We start from the raw sequence: 18,315 nt of genomic DNA, 5'->3' as shown, positions 1-18,315 counted from the left end.
GCCTTTCCATACATTGGATTTATTCCAAAAATAGATATAATGTTTATATATACTGTTTACATTTATATTACGTTTACATGTTACCAAGAATAGCCACAACCTAATACAGGTTCAAATTTCACAATATTACATTTAAACAGCTCTGAGGGTGATATGAATTGGTGTGTGTGCACATCACTGTGTCTTGTGGGGTTTTTTTTGCATGTGTGTATAGATTTGGTTGTGTACATGTGTGTGTGACACTGTGTATGTGTGTTACACAGGTGTGCTTTCTTTGTATCTGCATACCTCTCCTTTGACCTGAGAATGCACTCTGTACATCAGACAGAGCTCAAACACACACACGCACATGTCTACACACATGGACACAACAGCACACACACCTCTAAACTACATGAATCTGTCAGAGGTTTGAGGAGGAAGTGACACATGATGCTTCAAATTAACAATTTATGTTGTTGATCAAAGCAAAGGAATCTTACTTGGTTTGAGAAATGATTTAAGTAGCATGTATGAAAAAATTATTATCACTCACACGTTAGCATTGATAAAATGTTTGCCTGGCGTCGCAAGTTGAAATGCTGAAGAGAAAATGGCAGCTAGCTTTGCAAGCATCTTGGCTTTTGAAATCTTGGCTGATTATGTGAATACAGTTTTCTTTACTAAAGTGTAAACAGTCAAATGCTCTGATAGAAAAATCCTCTGGGCTCTGATTTAATGCCCAGAGAGCAGACATGCTCAAACAATCTGAAATTCTGATGCTGATTTAAATAAAAGGTCAAATTTCAGACTTATGCATTTGTTTTCTTAGGATTAAAGTGCCGCATCTGGCACATTCAGTGTAACTCATCACAACAATTAAGAGTGTTTTCACTTTCCCGCGTTCAATGGGAAAATCACATTTTGAAATCGTTCATACGCAATAACACAATTTGGCTTTAAGGGTCTGGCATGACAGAAATGTTCTTGAAAACACACATTCCTCTTGGAAGCAGTTCAGTTTTGATTATGTCATGAAGGCGCAGGAGAGATCAATAGTACCCATGTGTCAGATTTGTGTTATCCAGCAGTATACATACTGTTAAGCGTTGAGGATCTCCCATTCTTCAGACACAAAAAAGGGCATTGGAGGGCTGCTAACAGGAAGCAAAGGTGGCATGGCTGTGTGTTGAATGGACAAGTATGAAGCATGTGTATTTGTGTGTGTTTGTGTGAGGGTGCCTGTGCTGCATTGTTAGGCCGGTCCATTAGCAGAGGGCTGCGTCTCTCTGTAAAGTAAAAAGAAAATGAAAAAAAAAGACAGGAAAGAAAATTCAGACAAGTGGTATCTGCCATTGACACTTCTGACACCATCCAAATGCAGTGAAGGTTAAAAGAATTGGGTGTATGACCTTCAAAATACAGGAAAAATACGGCTGGAGAAAACAATAACACCAAGAGAGAAAAACGGACCTGTTGCTGAGGATAACCCACAGACCAATGTCAGCTTTTTCTTAGCTTCAATAGAATGTTTTGAATAAAAATTATTGATTTACTTCTGTCAGTACTAAGAGATGGCTGTAGCCTCAAGTGTGAGGATCTAAGAAAAAATGACAAAGACTGGAAGCAGGGAAAAACATTCTCTATGTGTGGCCAGACACCACTATTATAAATGGATAAATATACTTTTATGATTAGGTTGATCAGAGAAGGATTAATAAAAGGCAATGGACTGTCTTAATGAAACATGAGATGTTGTTATAAAGGACATTTTGGGTGCACTTAATTGAGATTCATTTCAAAATATGTAATTCTACATGATAAGCTAAGATATTGAAAGTATGGGATAAAAAGAGTAAACAGAATGGTCTGTAAACAAAAAGGTTTGTTTACATCTAAATGAAATGCAGCCAACTTTTAAGGGATAATTAATTTTATTTGAAGTGGGTTTGTATGAGGTATTTATGGATTGTCAGGGTATTACCCGCAGTAGATGCCAGTCAGCATGCCGCTGGTTTGGGGAAACAGACAGCAGTACCAGCACAGAAGCTAAGCAATGTACTGGTGTTTATGCCACTTAAACAGTCCGACTTAAAAAAAAATCAGTGTCAGTTTATGTGTATGTTTTGTTTAAAATATTTTCACTTATTATTTTATTATGATTTTATTGCAGAAAATCAGTAATTTTACCTTGCAGAACACAGTAAAACTACTTATTTTGTCTAGTTTGAAGAGAAACCAATATTTGTCTTATATAATAGCAATTTCCTATCAGAAAAGACTGTCTCACAGAAAGGTAACATGATGAAAATATTCTAAATATAGTGCATACCATAACTAATAATGATTTTTTACATGGACTTTTATCAATGGGCTATAATACCTTTTGTTGCAGACCCTGTCCACAGCAATTCATTGTTTAGCTTCCATGCTGGTTCCTCTCTCTGCTTCTCTGACTATCGATAAGTACCTCATACAACCCCACTTCAAATAATCCAAACTATCCCTTTAATATCTTAGGAAACACTTTAGAAATTTAATGAGTCTCGTAACAGGGCCCATTCTTGGCAGCGTGCTTCACCAGGGCTTTGAAGCATTTGTTTTGTGTGGTGAGCTCACCCTTACTCAGCCGTATACAAACACACACATGCGTGCGCGCACACACACACACACACACACACACACACACACACACACACACACACACACACACACACACTTACTGTGTGACAGCAGCCGACTGGGTGGCTGGACTGGTGGTTGTCGGGCTGGGACCATCTCCATGTTTCTTTCCTTTTTCACTTTCTTTTTCGCCACCTTTCCCTTTGTCTTTGATGGCGACTCCCTCTACTGGCACCTCATCTGCATCACTGAAAAAAAAAAAAAAATAGCTGTAAAAAACTCGATGGAAAACCAGGGATTGTCACCTAAACTAGTTTCTGCTATTGGCTACGTATCACCACAGTTATCTGTTTTCAGCTGTCCATACTGTTTACATTACTGGCACGTACAGGAACCTGTTAATCCACTCTTCCATTACTACCAACATGTAGCTGGCTGAGTTGGGCACAGAGCTGCTATGGTTTGTGCTAAGGGAGTTTCTCTCAAATTCAATGTCGGATCTCTTTAATTGTGGCATGCTTGTGGGTGCACTGTTTGTTAGTAACTTGCTAATGTACTGATTTGTTAGGATGTTGGATTGTTGTTCTGTTTGTTGCATGCTATCTGACATACAGTTAGTAGTGTCGGTGCTCTGAAAGAAAACAAATCATATCAGCAATGTTATGACTGCCATAAGAATTATCTATATCATGAAACCACAGTGAGAAAAGTCACACACTGCTCTCAACTTCTGGTGTAATTTGAATAAGTAAGATAACAGGATTTCTATTAGATTTGACTTCTAAGATGCTGAGTATTTCATGCTGGCGTCATCATCACTGAGACCAGTGGTGTTTGGGAATTACGGGGTAATTTTGAGAATATGGGATAAACCTAGCATAAGGTCCTGTAGTCCCCAGTTGTGGGTTAGTATATTTTTGTGATGAATTAGGCTTGTCCTGAATTATGACACAAGGAGATGTTACATTGCATCCTGTTAAATGCAACAAGCAAACAAAAAACATGTGGCACATCTGTTCTTGTGATGGCCTTTTAAATCCTTCATACAACTTCAGGAAAACATTCCACACTCCAGAGCAGAGGACCTCAAGCACAACATACCGTCTGACGGCTGGTCTGAATACTCTGGAGTCAAAGGGAGATGAGAAAGGAGGGAACAGACAGGGGGAGGGCAATATCAGAAGAAACACAGTAAAGGTGGAAGTGAAACTATATGGGAAAAGGTTTGGAGGCAAAAGGGAAAGAAGGAGTGCTATAAAAACTACAATGGGGGGGCACTGCAACAATCAAGACAGAGCAACTCAACGTTGCTCAGAGTGTGAGCATGTTTACCTGCTGAAGACTGCCCTCTCATTTTTGGCATCCACGGTGAGCCGAATGGTCTCCTTGCCTGCCCCAGTGGTGATGGTCTCCGTGGTGACGGTCTCACTGGTCGAAGACTCTGTCTTGCCTTCTTCCTCATCGCTGTCTGAGCTGTTGGAGGAAGAGCTGTCCGATGCCACCAGCGGAGCTTTTCTCGCCACACACACACTCCACACACACGCTACAGAGAGTAAGTAAAGAAAACATTGTTTTTGGCTTTATCTCAGAAGCTATACTACTAGCATGATATTGCCAAAAATAATGCATAGACTCATACAAAAATGTTCCCGCTCAAGCACCACCTACAACCCACCAGAAGTGTTGGGTGGCACCTGTATCCGCAGACCCCCGCCCTCCCTCATACCTTCTTGTTTTCTCATTATTTTGTTATGCTTGGGATGCTTTACCAGCCCAAAATGTCAATATTGTAAGTCCTGGCAATGAGACTCAACAATCAATTATCTTTGTGGTGCATTTACAAACAGCAATGAGTCCTACTTATTCTACCTTTAAAGTGACCTTACGCTCCAGAACACCTGCAATTGTTTGACTTTTTATTCTTTGACTATATTTATTCTAATAACAATGAAAAATTCCTCATGGTATAGCCTAAAATCTGTTTTTGAAATGGTCAATTTTAATGTGTCTAAAAACGCTAAACCTATGTTTTATATTTTGTTGGGTTGTGTACTCAAACTCAACTCTCAACTATACATGCTGCAGCAACTTACGGTTCTGGTTTGGTTTGGTGCTGTCTGATCCGCTGAGCTCTGAGTCAACAGGAGAGCTGCATCTGGGGCCTGTTTCAGAGCTGGGGACATAAGTAAGACAGATAAGAAAATGTGCAGAAAATACAGTACAGCTAATGAACTACAGACACACAGCTAATGAAATTTAAGGGTGATTTTTTTTTCTCCATTACAGTGTGTGTCTATGGTTGTCTGTGCAAAAAAAATCTTTTTGAATTGATTAAAAAAACTTCTCAGACAAAAAATCATGGGCTACTTCTCAGGACAATTGGTGATTTGATGGTAATATTTATTTATGTTCAAGCTGTACATAAATTGTAGATTCAGATGCAATTTGCATTATGCATTTATCCCCACATGAAATACTTTCTATTCTTTATTGATAAGTTACGAACAAAAATGTTTTTCCCACTAAGGATTTATGCAAAACTGTCAGTGCTTTCTCTGGAAAAATGACATCAGAAGTCCCAAACAATTATTTAATTGTATTATTCAACTTCAACTTAAAGGCAAAGTATTATATTATATATTTCCAAACTCCCATGATAATGTATTTGGCTTTTTCAGTTAAATGATTGAACTTTTGAACCATTATGCTGGGGCTTTTCTTCAAATATAGTCTATTCTCATCCAATTGTCACTACAATTTCTTAATTTTACCTCAATGTGCAATTATATTACCACAATATTTTAATCAAAACAAAACTCAAGGCAATTTCTCAAATAAGGTCCATATGTTTAAACTACACCTTGACTCACCAACAGAAAGGCTGGAAGTCAGTGAACTTGGCCCATCCTTTCTCCTCTGCCTCTGTGGCAGCTGGTTGAGAGTCTGGCGTGTCCCAGGCTGAAAACCCCACACCTGCTGCAGGAGCCTTTGAGTTCACCTCCCCAAAGTCTGCTATCCAGCCAGTGCCTGAGCATGAAAAATACAAACACACTGTACATGAGACACTTTGTTCCTAACATGCAGGGCAAAACAAGTATGCATTACTGTACAATATAATATTTCTCACTCTTTGTTGCGTCAGCCTGGGCCAGGCTTGCGAAAGGATCCAGGTCATCTTTAGAATCCTCGCCCTCAGAGTCCGAGTCTGCTGTTCTGTCAGAGGCCTCAGTGCCAGAGGCTGCTGTCCTGTCACAAGATTTACTGGCTGCTTGGCTCTGGGATGATTGTGACCCACCAAACCTTGAATCAAACAAAATATTTTACATGTCTGAGCAGCGACAATTAATTCAAATAGACTGTGCAACTTCAGGTATAATGCTGAAATGAATATCACGAATATAATGTTGAGAACATCTGTAATTACTGACCTGTTACGGGACTTGGTTTGTGTTGCAAAGTTGATCTCTTTCTCCTCCCAGATATCCTCTTCATCATCATCAAAGGGCTGAATCCTCTCCTTGGAACAGGCCTCAAACACAGCTGTATTAGCCTGCGAAGGACAGGTGGACAAATCAAATGTGTTCAGTTTAATCAGTATACATCAATATTCTTAATGCAGCTCAACAAATGCTAACTCTACAATGGATTTTTGAACAATACAATAGTATCTACATAATACGTGAAAGAATACTGGGAACAATTATTTGATGTCTTACACTGAAACATGACTTTAGGAAAACTTAAGTATTTATTTAAATACTTCTGGCTGCAAGTAAGATTGAGATTACCAGGGATATTTTTGATCATTTTTTGATTTAATATTCAAATTGTGACAACCCTAGCAAGTACACAACTGTAAGATGGTGGTATGTGGTGACTACTTTGATCTTTGTATTTTTTAAGAACTAACAAAGGCATTTACAGCCCCAAAGCAAATTAATGTGTGAGAGCAAATATGTGAATAAACATGAAGAATCTAAACTCACACTGTCCTGGCCTGCATCAATGTTGATATTGATCTCTGCAATTCGGTCAAACGTTGCCCTGCAATAACAGTATAGATCACTTAATTTACATACAATTACAATAGTTCACTGTCATACAGAGAGGAATGTCAGTTAACTTACCCAATGCTGTCGTCATGATCAGTAAACTCCTCATCGTTGAAGCCAAACTGATCCACAAAGTTAGCTGTCATCTGCTGGATCTGGTAGTCTGAAAAGGCCTAAAACACACATCAGAACTTGAATTAGATCTTATTATCTGAGAACAGAAGCCTTCAATATTTTTGTGTGCATGTTTATGTATGCGTACCTGCTGCAGTGTCAGTTCTTTGGGGAAGGGGCTCTCCATATCATCCTCTGAGGATGGGCGTGGGTTTCCAGTGCCAATCTGGATAAGGGAAAAAAACAACACAAATGTCACATTTGAAGTCTGTGTGTGTGTGTGTGTGTGTAATTAAAACAACTATTATACAATATAATGTAGATAAGTATGGGTTCATGTTTACCAGGTCTATAGTGTTCTTCCTGTTGGTCTCTGACAGAGTCTGGTCCACAAAGGTTTCCCAGCGCCCTCTGTAGTCCTCTGGCAACTCTACATCCAAAACCATAAGAGCAACAACGTTAGGAAAACAATATTCAAGTGGTGTACGTTAAGCATTTTCTTTCACATACGAATATGAGTGCACATCTTCACACACACACCTGTGATGAGGCTACTAATCTGTGTGTGAACCGGGCCCTTCTCCAGATTGTGGACCACTGTGTTGGCAATCCTGGTCAGATGTCCCATGTACCCTCTTCTCATACCACCTTCTGACCTGAACACAAAAGTGCCACACTTAGGGAACCCTATATGTTGCTGCCCGTTAGCGAAAAACAACATTGTGCCATTATTTCAAAGTTCCTTACTGTATTTTATCATTCTCTTCCCAAGCCTCCAGAATCCTCTGGACAAGGTGGCAGTGCTGAAACAACTTTTGAGAGACAAAGATGGAGTCAGTAAATTGTTTTACTTTGAAAAGGGGAGCCAGCAGTTCAAATGTCATTAAAACCTTTTGCTTCAAACATAAGCAGAGACACCTACATGTGTCACCATTAGATTATGTGCAGAGTTTTCAGGGGTGACTGGAGGCTCAGAAGGGGTCTCAGTCGAAGCCTGCTCTTGTGAACCATCCTGATGAGGCTTGAATTTATCCTGGGCTCCCAAGCCAGGCTGAAGTCTCATTTCATGGGCACAAGGCCGGACGATGGCAGCAACACAAAGCTCCACTTGGAGGTGCAGGAAGTTGTTCCATGTGTACTTGAAGAATAAGTCCTAAAGGAAAGGGCATACACTTTCCAATGGGGCATTTCACATTTAACACTTTCTCAACATTGCACTCTGAAGCATGTTTCATCTCACCAGAAGCAGGTCCATCGTATTGAGTCGGCAGAGTTCCTGTGCTACGACTGCATGGCTGGCAGAGCTGGTGTACAGCAGAGAGGCCACCAGTCTGGCAACATGCAGACGTGTGTTCCCCAGTGGCTCCTCTAGCACACCCAGAGTAGTCAGCATGGGATTTCGCTAAAATACACAGACACAGGACGTACAGTAAGAGGTTTTGTTTTTTCACACAGGTGCAACAGTTATCAAAATGGCAGAGAATCAAACATAACTGATGAAGAACGGGGTTTTGGCACCACAAAAATGAGAACATGCTCGATATCTATAGCAAATTCTGACTCAGTGCAAGTTAAATAAGTTGCCCTTGTGAGTTTTGGTGTGAGACTTCATTTCTGATGCTTCTGATGCTCAATATTGCCTGTGACTAACACCTGGAGGAATCATAAAGCTGTGCAGGAGATCTCTGATTTTTCTTTTCATGATTATCATTATATGTATTTATCATGTGTAGCATTTTACCTCATCCTAACAACTAATCCTACGGCCCTACAGATGACTATATCTTTGTTTCTGTACCTTGGGTGGCTCCAGAAGTAGCTGGTGGAAGTGCTTCAGGTGTGGTTGGATGGCCAACAAAATGCTGCTGTTAACAGTGTAACTTCTCTCAAATCCCTGAGCATCCATTACACCATCCACCCTGTCATAAGCACGGACCAGACACATGTCAAAAACATTAAACAGATGTTTACGTTTAATAAATGGTCACACAGGAAAAACGTGGCTAACTTCATCCAAATGCCATTTGGAAAAATAAAAGAGGATCTTTTCAAATCCTTGCAGATCTTTATAAACACCATAAACTCTTTATAAATTAGATAGTATTATGTATACACGGTTTAAAATTGATTTAAAGTCTCACTCACACAGGCCTCCTGATTTCCAGTAACGTGAGAAGAACTTGAATCCCATTGACGATACAGCTCTCAGTTCTCTCTCCTGAGAACATATTCTGCAACAACTGCTCCACACACTCCTGCCTGTAGAAACACAATGCCATTGCCTCCACATCCTGTAAGGAGAGTGCAAATGTGTGTGTGTGTGTGTGTGTGTGTGTGTGTGTGTGTGTGTGCGTGTGTGTGTGTGTGTCCATCTGACTTACGACTCCAGCACAGTCAGCAAAGGGTCAGGCTGTGAAATCTCTTGGAGCTGATTGGCCTGGTCTCTGCTCAGACGAATGATGTCGCACAAAGTCTGAGATGCATTGGACTGCCTCTGTGAGAGAAAAACAAAAAACAAACACACACCTGACCAATCAGTCCTGTTAGTTGTCTAATCTATAGTCTATGAGTACTAGTGATAGTATGTTTCATCACAGAAATTAGTTACTCATTAATAAAAAAAAATACTGAGATGCCCTTCTACCTCTTCATCTCTCTCAGGGTGAATGAGCTCTATGAGTCTTTGTGCAAGCTTCTCTTCATTCAGCCACTGTTGAGAGAAATATTATGTTATAACTGTAAACAATATTAGTGTGTAACGTATAAGAGTATGCATGTGGGTCAATTTGTCTCATACAGTGAGTGTCTCAAGCCGAAGGGGAGGTGGCTCCACACAGCTGATAAGTCTTAGGAGCACGTCCATCATGGCTGATGTATCGATATGCTTCAGGACCAATGACAGGAATCCCTCCTTCCGTCGCAGGAAACTGAGCACCTGAACAGAACAGAGAGCAGAGGAAACACCATGACACAAAACTGAAAATTCATGTCCAGATTGGGGATGAAACGATGACCAGTTTGATGCTAAAGTACAATAAAATTCCAGATGATTAGTATTACCATTTCCAATTTTAATTATTGTTAAAATCATGATTGATTACTGCACTTTGAAATACTTATGGTACATGATGTCCAGCATCAACCAAAGTTCAAGTCAAATAGAGAAAAGGATATAAGACCTGACAAAAGAGGTCAATGAGATTTTTTATTCAATAGAAGAAAAAATATTGTGAGTAAATGGGATATTGTTTCTGGAAATACACAATTTTAAATGCAACACAAATTAAATTCTTCAACATACATTCTGAAGAAGTAGGTATGTCAAAACCTCTGCACATGCAAGTATCAGTGAATGCTCTTTTAATCCTGCTTCAGTTTTGATGCATGGTGCAGACAGTTCAACTACGCTTTCTCTAATTTAGCTTCAGGGTTGAGCCTTTTAAATCTGCTACCAACAATAAATGTCAGTCAATTCCAATCAATCAATACCACCAGCAGCAGGTGTATCAAGTGGCTGCCTCTGGTAAAGATAGGTGTCTTCTGAGTTGTCTCACTGAAAGACTCATCAGGCCACTTGGCAAAATATATACTGCATTCAAAATCGCAAACTGTGCACACATAATCAAAAACTATAGAATATGCAAACAATTCATCACTATACAACTCCTATCTACACACAAGCATGCATATTTACATACATAAACAAGTACAGTACATATAAAATCTTTGCACATAAAAATTTAAATATCACTAACAGTAATGATGCACATGAAAATATGTTTTGCTTGTCTGATTTTGTTGAATTGAATGCAAATGGAAATTGTATCTACAACAACCATAGTTCAGCAATTTTTGAATTAAGTGTCAAGGACCAAAGTGATGATCAAGGTCACAGGGGTCACCAGAATCATTTCAAGTCATCCCCTCTGAAACATAAATATCCATTCCAAATGTCACAGCTTTTGGGACAGTTTCCAAGATATGTTGTTTTGGACCAACATACTGGTTGGCAGATGGACAGGCCAACTGACCTGGACATCCTCAGGCCACTAACAGCATAAAACTTGAACCATGTGCAGCGCTTTGTGTGTTGGAACATGTGCATGTTGGCATTTCAGGAGAAATAAAACTTAACAACCATCTTGGCTGAAAGTAATATCCAGTGTGTGCAGTTTCCATTATCTTGCTGCAAGCACCCCTCAGACTTTGTGAATTAAATCATGACAACATAAAAACATAGCTGTCACTTTCTCAGTATGTCCTTTGATTTAGCTGTGTGAGTGTGTGTGAGTGCATGTGTGTTACCTGCTCAGTCTTCCGTGTGATGAGGTTCCCAATCGTCTTGCTAAAGAAAGATGCCAGGAGTGGGTTAAGTGGGGATGGCTGCTCCAGGAAGGAATAGAGAGTCTCCAGCAGAGGCTCCTCATTACCCAGCTTATCATTGATCACTCCTACGTCACATGTCAACAGCTCACATGCTATATTTGGATACCTGTAATAAACCAAGAGAACACACCTGGCAGTTAAACAAAATCATTTCTTATTTTTTACCTTAATACACTGGCTTAAAGGGACAGTTGGGATTATTTAATAAGTATCAGGTACTTATTAATAGTCAGTGTATTACCTACACTAGATGGCAGTCTACCTGCCCACAGTTTAGAGAAGCAGAGAGGAGCACCAGCACAGAAGCTAAGCAATGAACTGCTGTGGACTGGGTCAGTAACAAAACGTATTTTAGACGCTTAAAAAAGGTCCACCTAAAAAACCCATCAACATCAGTTCAAGTGTATGCTATAGTTATAATATTTCCACTGATTAACTTTGCCATCGGACAGCTTTTTCTGATGGGAAACCATTGTTATACAGGCCAAATGTTGTCCGTTCCAAACAAACCAATCTCCATAGGTGAAATCAATCTTTTCAATTCTCAGAACACAAGAGTTGCTGGTCTACAGCTGCCTCAATCTTTTAATTTGTTTGTTTTATTGTGTGCCTTCTGTGAATCTGAGCTATTCTTTTAAAACACCAAAGTCACACAATAACACAAAGAAACTAACAGACCAGAAAGACCAGAAACTCCTGTGTTCTGCAAGGTAAAATTACTGATTTTGCCTGTGGAGTTGCATTGTTTTTTGGCTTGCATAACTGCAGACTCAAGTTGGCAAAGGCTGTCTGACAGCAAAGTAATATGGAGAATATTCTAAATAAAGTGTACACTTAAATTCATAATTAATTTTTTGAGGACATTTTAACATGGCTAAAATACCTTTTGTTGCTGACCCTATCCACAGCAGTACAATGCTTAGCTTATGTGCAGGTGCCCCTCCTCTGCTTCTCCAAACTAGGGGCTCCTGTTGCTAATACACTGACTATGGATAAGTACCTCATAAAATGACACATCAAATGATCCAAACAGTAACCTTGAAGTAAAACAATCTTTTCTGTAACAGGACTGTGCTCATTTTCAGAGGTTGATTATCTGAGTCCACTCAAGCCCTCATCTTTACTAGAAAATGGCAGGTAAGAGATATGATGTGTGCAGCACCAGCAAAACACATTTTCCTCCAGATACAGTCTACTACATCAGCACATTCTAAGCAACCACCTACTTGAAGCGCTTGATCTCCTCTACACCAGCAGGGGGCTCTGTAGTAATCATACGGACCAGCTCCTGCATGCACTGATCCTGGCACAAGAACAGGAGTAGTCTACAAATCCATGGTGATGAGAAAAACAAACACCAGTAAGCACCAGCAAGAATCACTGGAAATTGAAATGCAATAATACTCATATGTTGCTTATATGCAGAACCTAACAATAAACAGACCTCCTGTTCTGCGCCTTGCACTCCTGTAACACATCTTCCTCATCCATGAGCTCATTGAGAGTGACATCCTCTTTGTCCAAGAGAGCCTCCAGATGAGAGGATGTGTGTAGGTCAAACTTCCAAAACATGGCTGATGATGTCACAGGCACACACACACACACTTAGCTGTTGACCAAAAGAGGATGTGGGAGGCATACATGTACAAGTTAATGACACCACTTCCAACTGTGTGCTCAGCAATTCATTTTGTCATACAATATACTCTATGTGTGTATGCTCTTACAGTTGGACAAGGATTAGTATCCTCAGTCAGATCTTGCTAAATAGCCATTGGCCTTACTGGCGCTGCATGGCCTGGACATCAATCAGCTTCACAAAATTCACACAATGAAGACACAAACAAAACCGCTTCACTCATACTAACACACAACCCCAGGAGAGATTGGCATCCACCTGGTAATGAGAAAATAAGAAACAATAAATGTTAAAGAATCATTTCCAGGGAGATCTGCTTCATCTTCCTTCGAGCAAAAAGAAGAGTTAAAGTCTAGGCTTGCACTCCTCTCTGGAAAGAGCAGGAAGCAATACATCTGTAATTGAGTTAGTGGTACTCATTTGTGTATCGACATTACCCAGCTTGTTTTGAGAATGGCCCCACACATACAGTTATATCATCAAATAATGACTATAGTAAGAATAATGTTGAACAAAACAATTCCTTTGTAGAAATACACTTTGCTGTAGTTCGTGATATGAATATTTGTGTTTAAAAACAACCCAAATGTGTCAGACACTGTGGAAGGTCTGGAGAGGATTGTTCTTGCAATCTTGCAGTAGCTTACATATGGCTTACTACAAAATGCAAACTTGAGACTAGCTGTGATGATGATGACAGGCCGTATCCCAGGTTTTGAGACACATGGATATAACTGCAGTACTCCAGCAGGAACCAGGATACTATGGCATGTAAACATCTTATCCTGGTTTCTGAACATTCTTCATTAGTACAGAGCAGAGTTGTTGAGATGGTGTGAGATCAAGATAAAACTGCAAACAGATGATCAGAAACCCTCCATAAAGGGATGTTAATAACGACATTTCTCATGTTCAATGTAAACATATCGCGAATAAGATCAAAACCAGGTTAGGGCTTAAAACCGGCTACTTGTGTACATGCAAACAATCTTTTAGATTAAACAGTTGATTCCCATGGATAACTGACTGCTGATCCAGCAAGTGTTTGTCTATCTTTTGTTTCAGGCCCTGCATGATAATGGATAAGATACCAGGTACCACAAAGTCAGCAGTCACACACTACAACACACGGCTAATATATTGTTTTAGTGTAAAATTAAGCTTGAACATCGTTAACTTGCTCATATCTAAGCACCAGGGCAGATAAACACATAGGCACCAACAAAAGCACTGGGATGCACAATAAATATTGGGACCAATAAATTATTGGCTGATATTGGCCGATCACAGACATGCTGGCCTGGTATCAGCTTAAAGTAGCCAATAAATATTGGCTATAATATTATCTGATTTGGCAAATTATGTCACAGCATTTAATATGAATTCCTGGGCAAAATGCTCTATAAAAAAACAAGCAATATTTGTGAAGTTTGTCCTTTTCTAGAAAAAAATAAATTAACATTTAAAGAGTCAGAACTGTTTATTGTTTTGGTTGCAATAGTCAGGTCAGTTAGATTTGGTTTAGTCAGCGCTATAAAATATTAAATCATTCATGTTTGCCTACTACATCTTAGCATTTCTTCTTATCATATGTGCATAAACTACTACTTCTTTTTAAAATATAAACATGTAAAATTATGAGTTATCTTATCTGTATCAGCAATAAGAAACAGGTAATTATCAGTGTCAGCTGTAAAAAAAAAAAAAAAAAAAAAAAAAAAAAATCAATATCCTGCATTCCTACATAATGACTAAGTGGGTAAAGACAAATAATAGAACAGCTAGAAGAGAAAATTACATCACTTTACTGAAATGCAGCCTATAAAATAAAAAAAGACACAACTTATGCCATCACGATATAACAGTATCCAATATCAAGACCATATGTAGTCGATCTACTATAGGAAATATAACAGATAAATTATCTTGCAAAGGCACAGCAATGCTGTCAGAGCTTTGATTGAGGGGGAAGTGCAATTGGTATTGATTGGTATACACAAAATTTGTTTTTCTCTAATAATGATTAATCGATCATTAACAATTATCAGAGGAAAGTGTTTACAATTAGTAACCCATATATTTATATGTAATTTTGTAGTGCACACTGAGGCTTGAATATAACTCGATCATTTCAAAGCATCATCAACATTGATTGCATAACATTAACGATCTCCGAATAAGCTGCCATTGTGTATCCATCCCTTTAATAATGATGTTGAGGCTAAACAAACAGGTGTTTCAGAGTTCAGACTACGAACTTCGGGAATTCATTCTTTCTCCACACTATAGCTAGGTTAGATATGTAATTTAAATGTCAAACCACTGCCACGGTCAGCTTTAAGACAGGCCTTTCTCACATCCTAATATCAGCTGGTGACTGTTACAGTTAGCTATTCACGGGTATTCGTTATAACAGGGTAACAGTCATATAATCGGCATGAATTAAGGTTAATTAGCTTATCCAGACAGTTATGGTAACTTCACGTCAAGTTAGCTTATCTCCTATTACCAACCTGTCACTGCTTAACGACGGTGCCTTTCACTCACCATGCATGCAGATCATAAACCAGCCCGCTAGCAATGTCTCCATCATGTTGCTAACGTTACCAAACTATTTTCGTCCGGCACCGGTGGTAAATGATGTTCATATTGGATGAAAAGCTAACACTGGTCGGTTGTTTACCACGGCTGCGTGGCTAGGTGGGACGATGACCTAACGTATTTCGCGAGGCAGCTCACACTGGGTTTACGTTATGTTACATTACGTTTTATATGCCCCAAAACAAGCGTCCGTTACCTTTTGTCCATCGTTTTATTAGTCGTCACATGCGATCTTCAACGGGAACTCGGCGACTTTGGCTGTCAGGTCACCCAGAGGCCCATAACTGGCTGCTCATGACTGCGATGTTAGCTTGAAGATGTTACTACCCTTTCCCGGTTGCAATGTCATTTACACCGCCGACACACACGGTGGTCGGCCACGGCCTGCCGAGCGGCTCTGTTGACACTGTCCGAATTAGACTTCAGCAGGCAGGAAAAAAAAAATATCTGTCAGATTTGGAAATCAAAATGGCGGATACCTAAAACGTAATCAAAAGTTCGGCTGTCCATCAGCTGTGTAAACATAAGACCAACTCATTTTATCTGCTGTCACCCTGAGACAGTGCTGTCAGGAGCTGCCGGCTGATACAGCAGCAAGTGCTGCAGTAAAATGTGATATTCAGATCCATAACTCTCAAATAAAACACGCTCAAAATCTACATGGAAAGGTGAACTGCCTTTAATTTTCAAATTGTGATAAAGAAGATGCAATAAAATACAAAACTGGTTTAAATCAAATTATTTCACTATTTCAAGAAATTGCTTTGGTCTCTGGCTATGGACAACGGACAGTGCGACAAGTGTTAAGGGACTGTCGCTATTTTTCTTCAGATTGTTTTTGCCGGGGGACCATCTGAATTTTGACTTCAAATTGTTGGTAATAAATAATGATGTACTTATTTAAAGACCGTTATGAGACATACTTGCTACTCAAACAAACTTGAAAACCAGAAAAAGGATATCATTAAAAAAAAATCTATAACTTGTCTATCACGTAGTGTGTGGAGTGACTCAAGGTTATTATATTTAACTACACTAATATCTACAAAATGGGTGTGGAAATTAAAAAATACACTTACAAAATTAACTAAAATAAAGATTAAAAATATAGAGAAAATTTCTTTGTTTTATGCTGTGACCAAAATCACATAGTGCTACAAATCCAAAATCTGTACTTTTGTTCAACATACTTTTGTGTAAATAAACAGTAGTATGAATCTTTTTGGATCTACTGTTGAGCGTGTCAATTCCTGAGAGCCTGTTGTTTGGAGAGGCATATCCATGGTAACCCATGCCAGTGACGATCTCATTTAAAATATATTATACCTAGCAAAGTGAAACCTCAATTGCTTTAATCGCTGTCCACCTGTCTCTGTTATGTTGTTCTCATACTACTGCACTGAATTGTGGGATATTTATGCCAGCCTAGTGTCCAGTGCTTGAATACTGAAATATTCCCTCCCATGCACCTTACATACTATTGTTGTCATACTATCTATATCTATCTATACTTTCATAGATTTCAGACATACTAAAAAAAAGATCTTACATACTGTTTTAGCCAACTAAATAGCAGGTAAACATGGAATTTCAAATAATCATTATCATTAATAATAATGATGATAATAAAACTTAACTAAACTTAAACATTTTTTAACAACAAATACTATTGAAATGAGCAAACTCACTTTGGAAACTGACTGAAACTAAAATTTATTAAAAACAAAAAAATGAAAACAAAATAATAATAATAATGATAATAACAATAGGAATGAAAAATACAAAACTACAATACCTCTGGGACCCTGTGTACAGTATGCAGTGACTCTGGTCTCCTTTTGCTGCCTTGCTGCCCCTGGTCAGGACTGTGTCAGGTTACAGGTTTGCACATTCATTATTTTACCGTATGTGCATCTGCTGCAGCACTGTAGAGCTGTATTACCTGTTGAAAAATACAGCATATAGCACAGTAGAGATGCAGTGTCTGTCTTTATTCATGTCAATGGTGGCAAGAAGTTAAATTTAAGACTTACCCTTTAAGACCTATTTCATGTCCATACTGGCAAAAAAGTATATGTACAGCTTGCATTAGTGGTTGTTGGTTCAATTTTTTGTTTGTTGTTATTACATTGTGATTAATACACTCTTTTTCCAAAAACAAAATTAAACTGAGACTGAAGTTAATGCACCTTTATAAAAGTAATGTTAACTTAATAATTTAATCAATTTTTATGAGCTATTGTAGGAGAAATAATTGTATTCAAGACAAAATTCAGATTTTTGGAATTTAGGCTGCTTAAAGGGATAGTTCACCCAAAAATTAAAATTCAATCATCTACTCACCTACATGCCAATTGAGGGTTGGGTTTATTTTGTTTGTCCATATAACAACTGTATACAACTGCTGGAGTTTCACAGGAAAACAGTGCTGCAGAGTCTCCTAAATGAAGGGTGACCAGTTTTCAAATGTAAAAAACAACTGGAAAAAAAACAAAGTGCCCCCATACTGCTTGTCTGGAATAATCCAAGTCTCCTGAAGTCCCAACAAGCTGTTTTCACACAGTCATAACACACACACTGAGTTCAGACAGTGTGCATGCCCCCATGAGCATGGCTCCAGGCTAAGGATCTATGGTAAGGATTCAGGTTAAAGACATGGTGTAAATATGTTTTTTTGTTTAGTCAATTTGGCATTTTGGGGCTTTAAGAGACTTGAATTACACCAAATGAGTAGTATGGAGGCATGAAGGTGAGTAGATAATGACTGATTTGTCATTTTTGGGTAAACTATTGCTTTGAGGACCTGCAGAGACTACTTTATTTTATTTTTTCTTTTAAACTGATACCATTGTTCACCCAAGCAACAAGTGTCTGTACTTCGCTGTCTTCACCCACAAGGGAACTTTTGAATTTCAGAAAGTG

At 38.9% G+C, this 18,315-nt stretch overlaps 1 protein-coding gene across 7 annotated transcripts; it reads right to left on the bottom strand.

Moving 5' to 3' along the window:
* Positions 1-16,045, bottom strand: ppp6r2b (protein phosphatase 6, regulatory subunit 2b). 7 transcript variants are annotated; one of them, XM_084733554.1, is made up of 26 exons: positions 15,590-16,045; positions 13,022-13,050; positions 12,598-12,762; positions 12,380-12,478; positions 11,073-11,259; positions 9,565-9,702; positions 9,412-9,477; positions 9,149-9,261; positions 8,913-9,026; positions 8,566-8,686; positions 8,008-8,169; positions 7,690-7,920; positions 7,515-7,579; positions 7,308-7,423; positions 7,112-7,197; positions 6,916-6,993; positions 6,729-6,826; positions 6,588-6,645; positions 6,030-6,151; positions 5,729-5,901; positions 5,472-5,628; positions 4,695-4,774; positions 3,934-4,144; positions 3,703-3,726; positions 2,703-2,849; positions 1-1,268 (listed from the first exon to the last, which is right to left on the bottom strand). In XM_084733554.1, the coding sequence occupies exons 3-26, from the start codon at positions 12,723-12,725 to the stop codon at positions 1,235-1,237; spliced, it is 2,808 nt and encodes a 935-aa protein (XP_084589680.1). In that variant the 5' UTR covers positions 12,726-12,762; positions 13,022-13,050; positions 15,590-16,045; the 3' UTR covers positions 1-1,234. The 7 variants fall into 7 exon arrangements, with proteins under 7 accessions (XP_084589680.1, XP_084589675.1, XP_084589678.1 ...); XM_084733549.1 differs by having other exon boundaries at positions 12,881-13,050; positions 15,590-16,043; XM_084733552.1 differs by lacking the exon at positions 15,590-16,045 and adding an exon at positions 15,340-15,558 and having other exon boundaries at positions 12,881-13,050.
* Positions 16,046-18,315: the final 2,270 nt, after the last annotated feature.

This window comes from Lutjanus erythropterus, chromosome 13, assembly GCF_056507025.1.
Source record: "Lutjanus erythropterus isolate fLutEry1 chromosome 13, fLutEry1.hap2, whole genome shotgun sequence".
Lineage (NCBI taxonomy): Eukaryota > Metazoa > Chordata > Actinopteri > Lutjaniformes > Lutjanidae > Lutjanus > Lutjanus erythropterus.
Note: the sequence above shows the minus strand (reverse complement) of the source record. Positions and strands in the feature narration are given on the sequence as shown.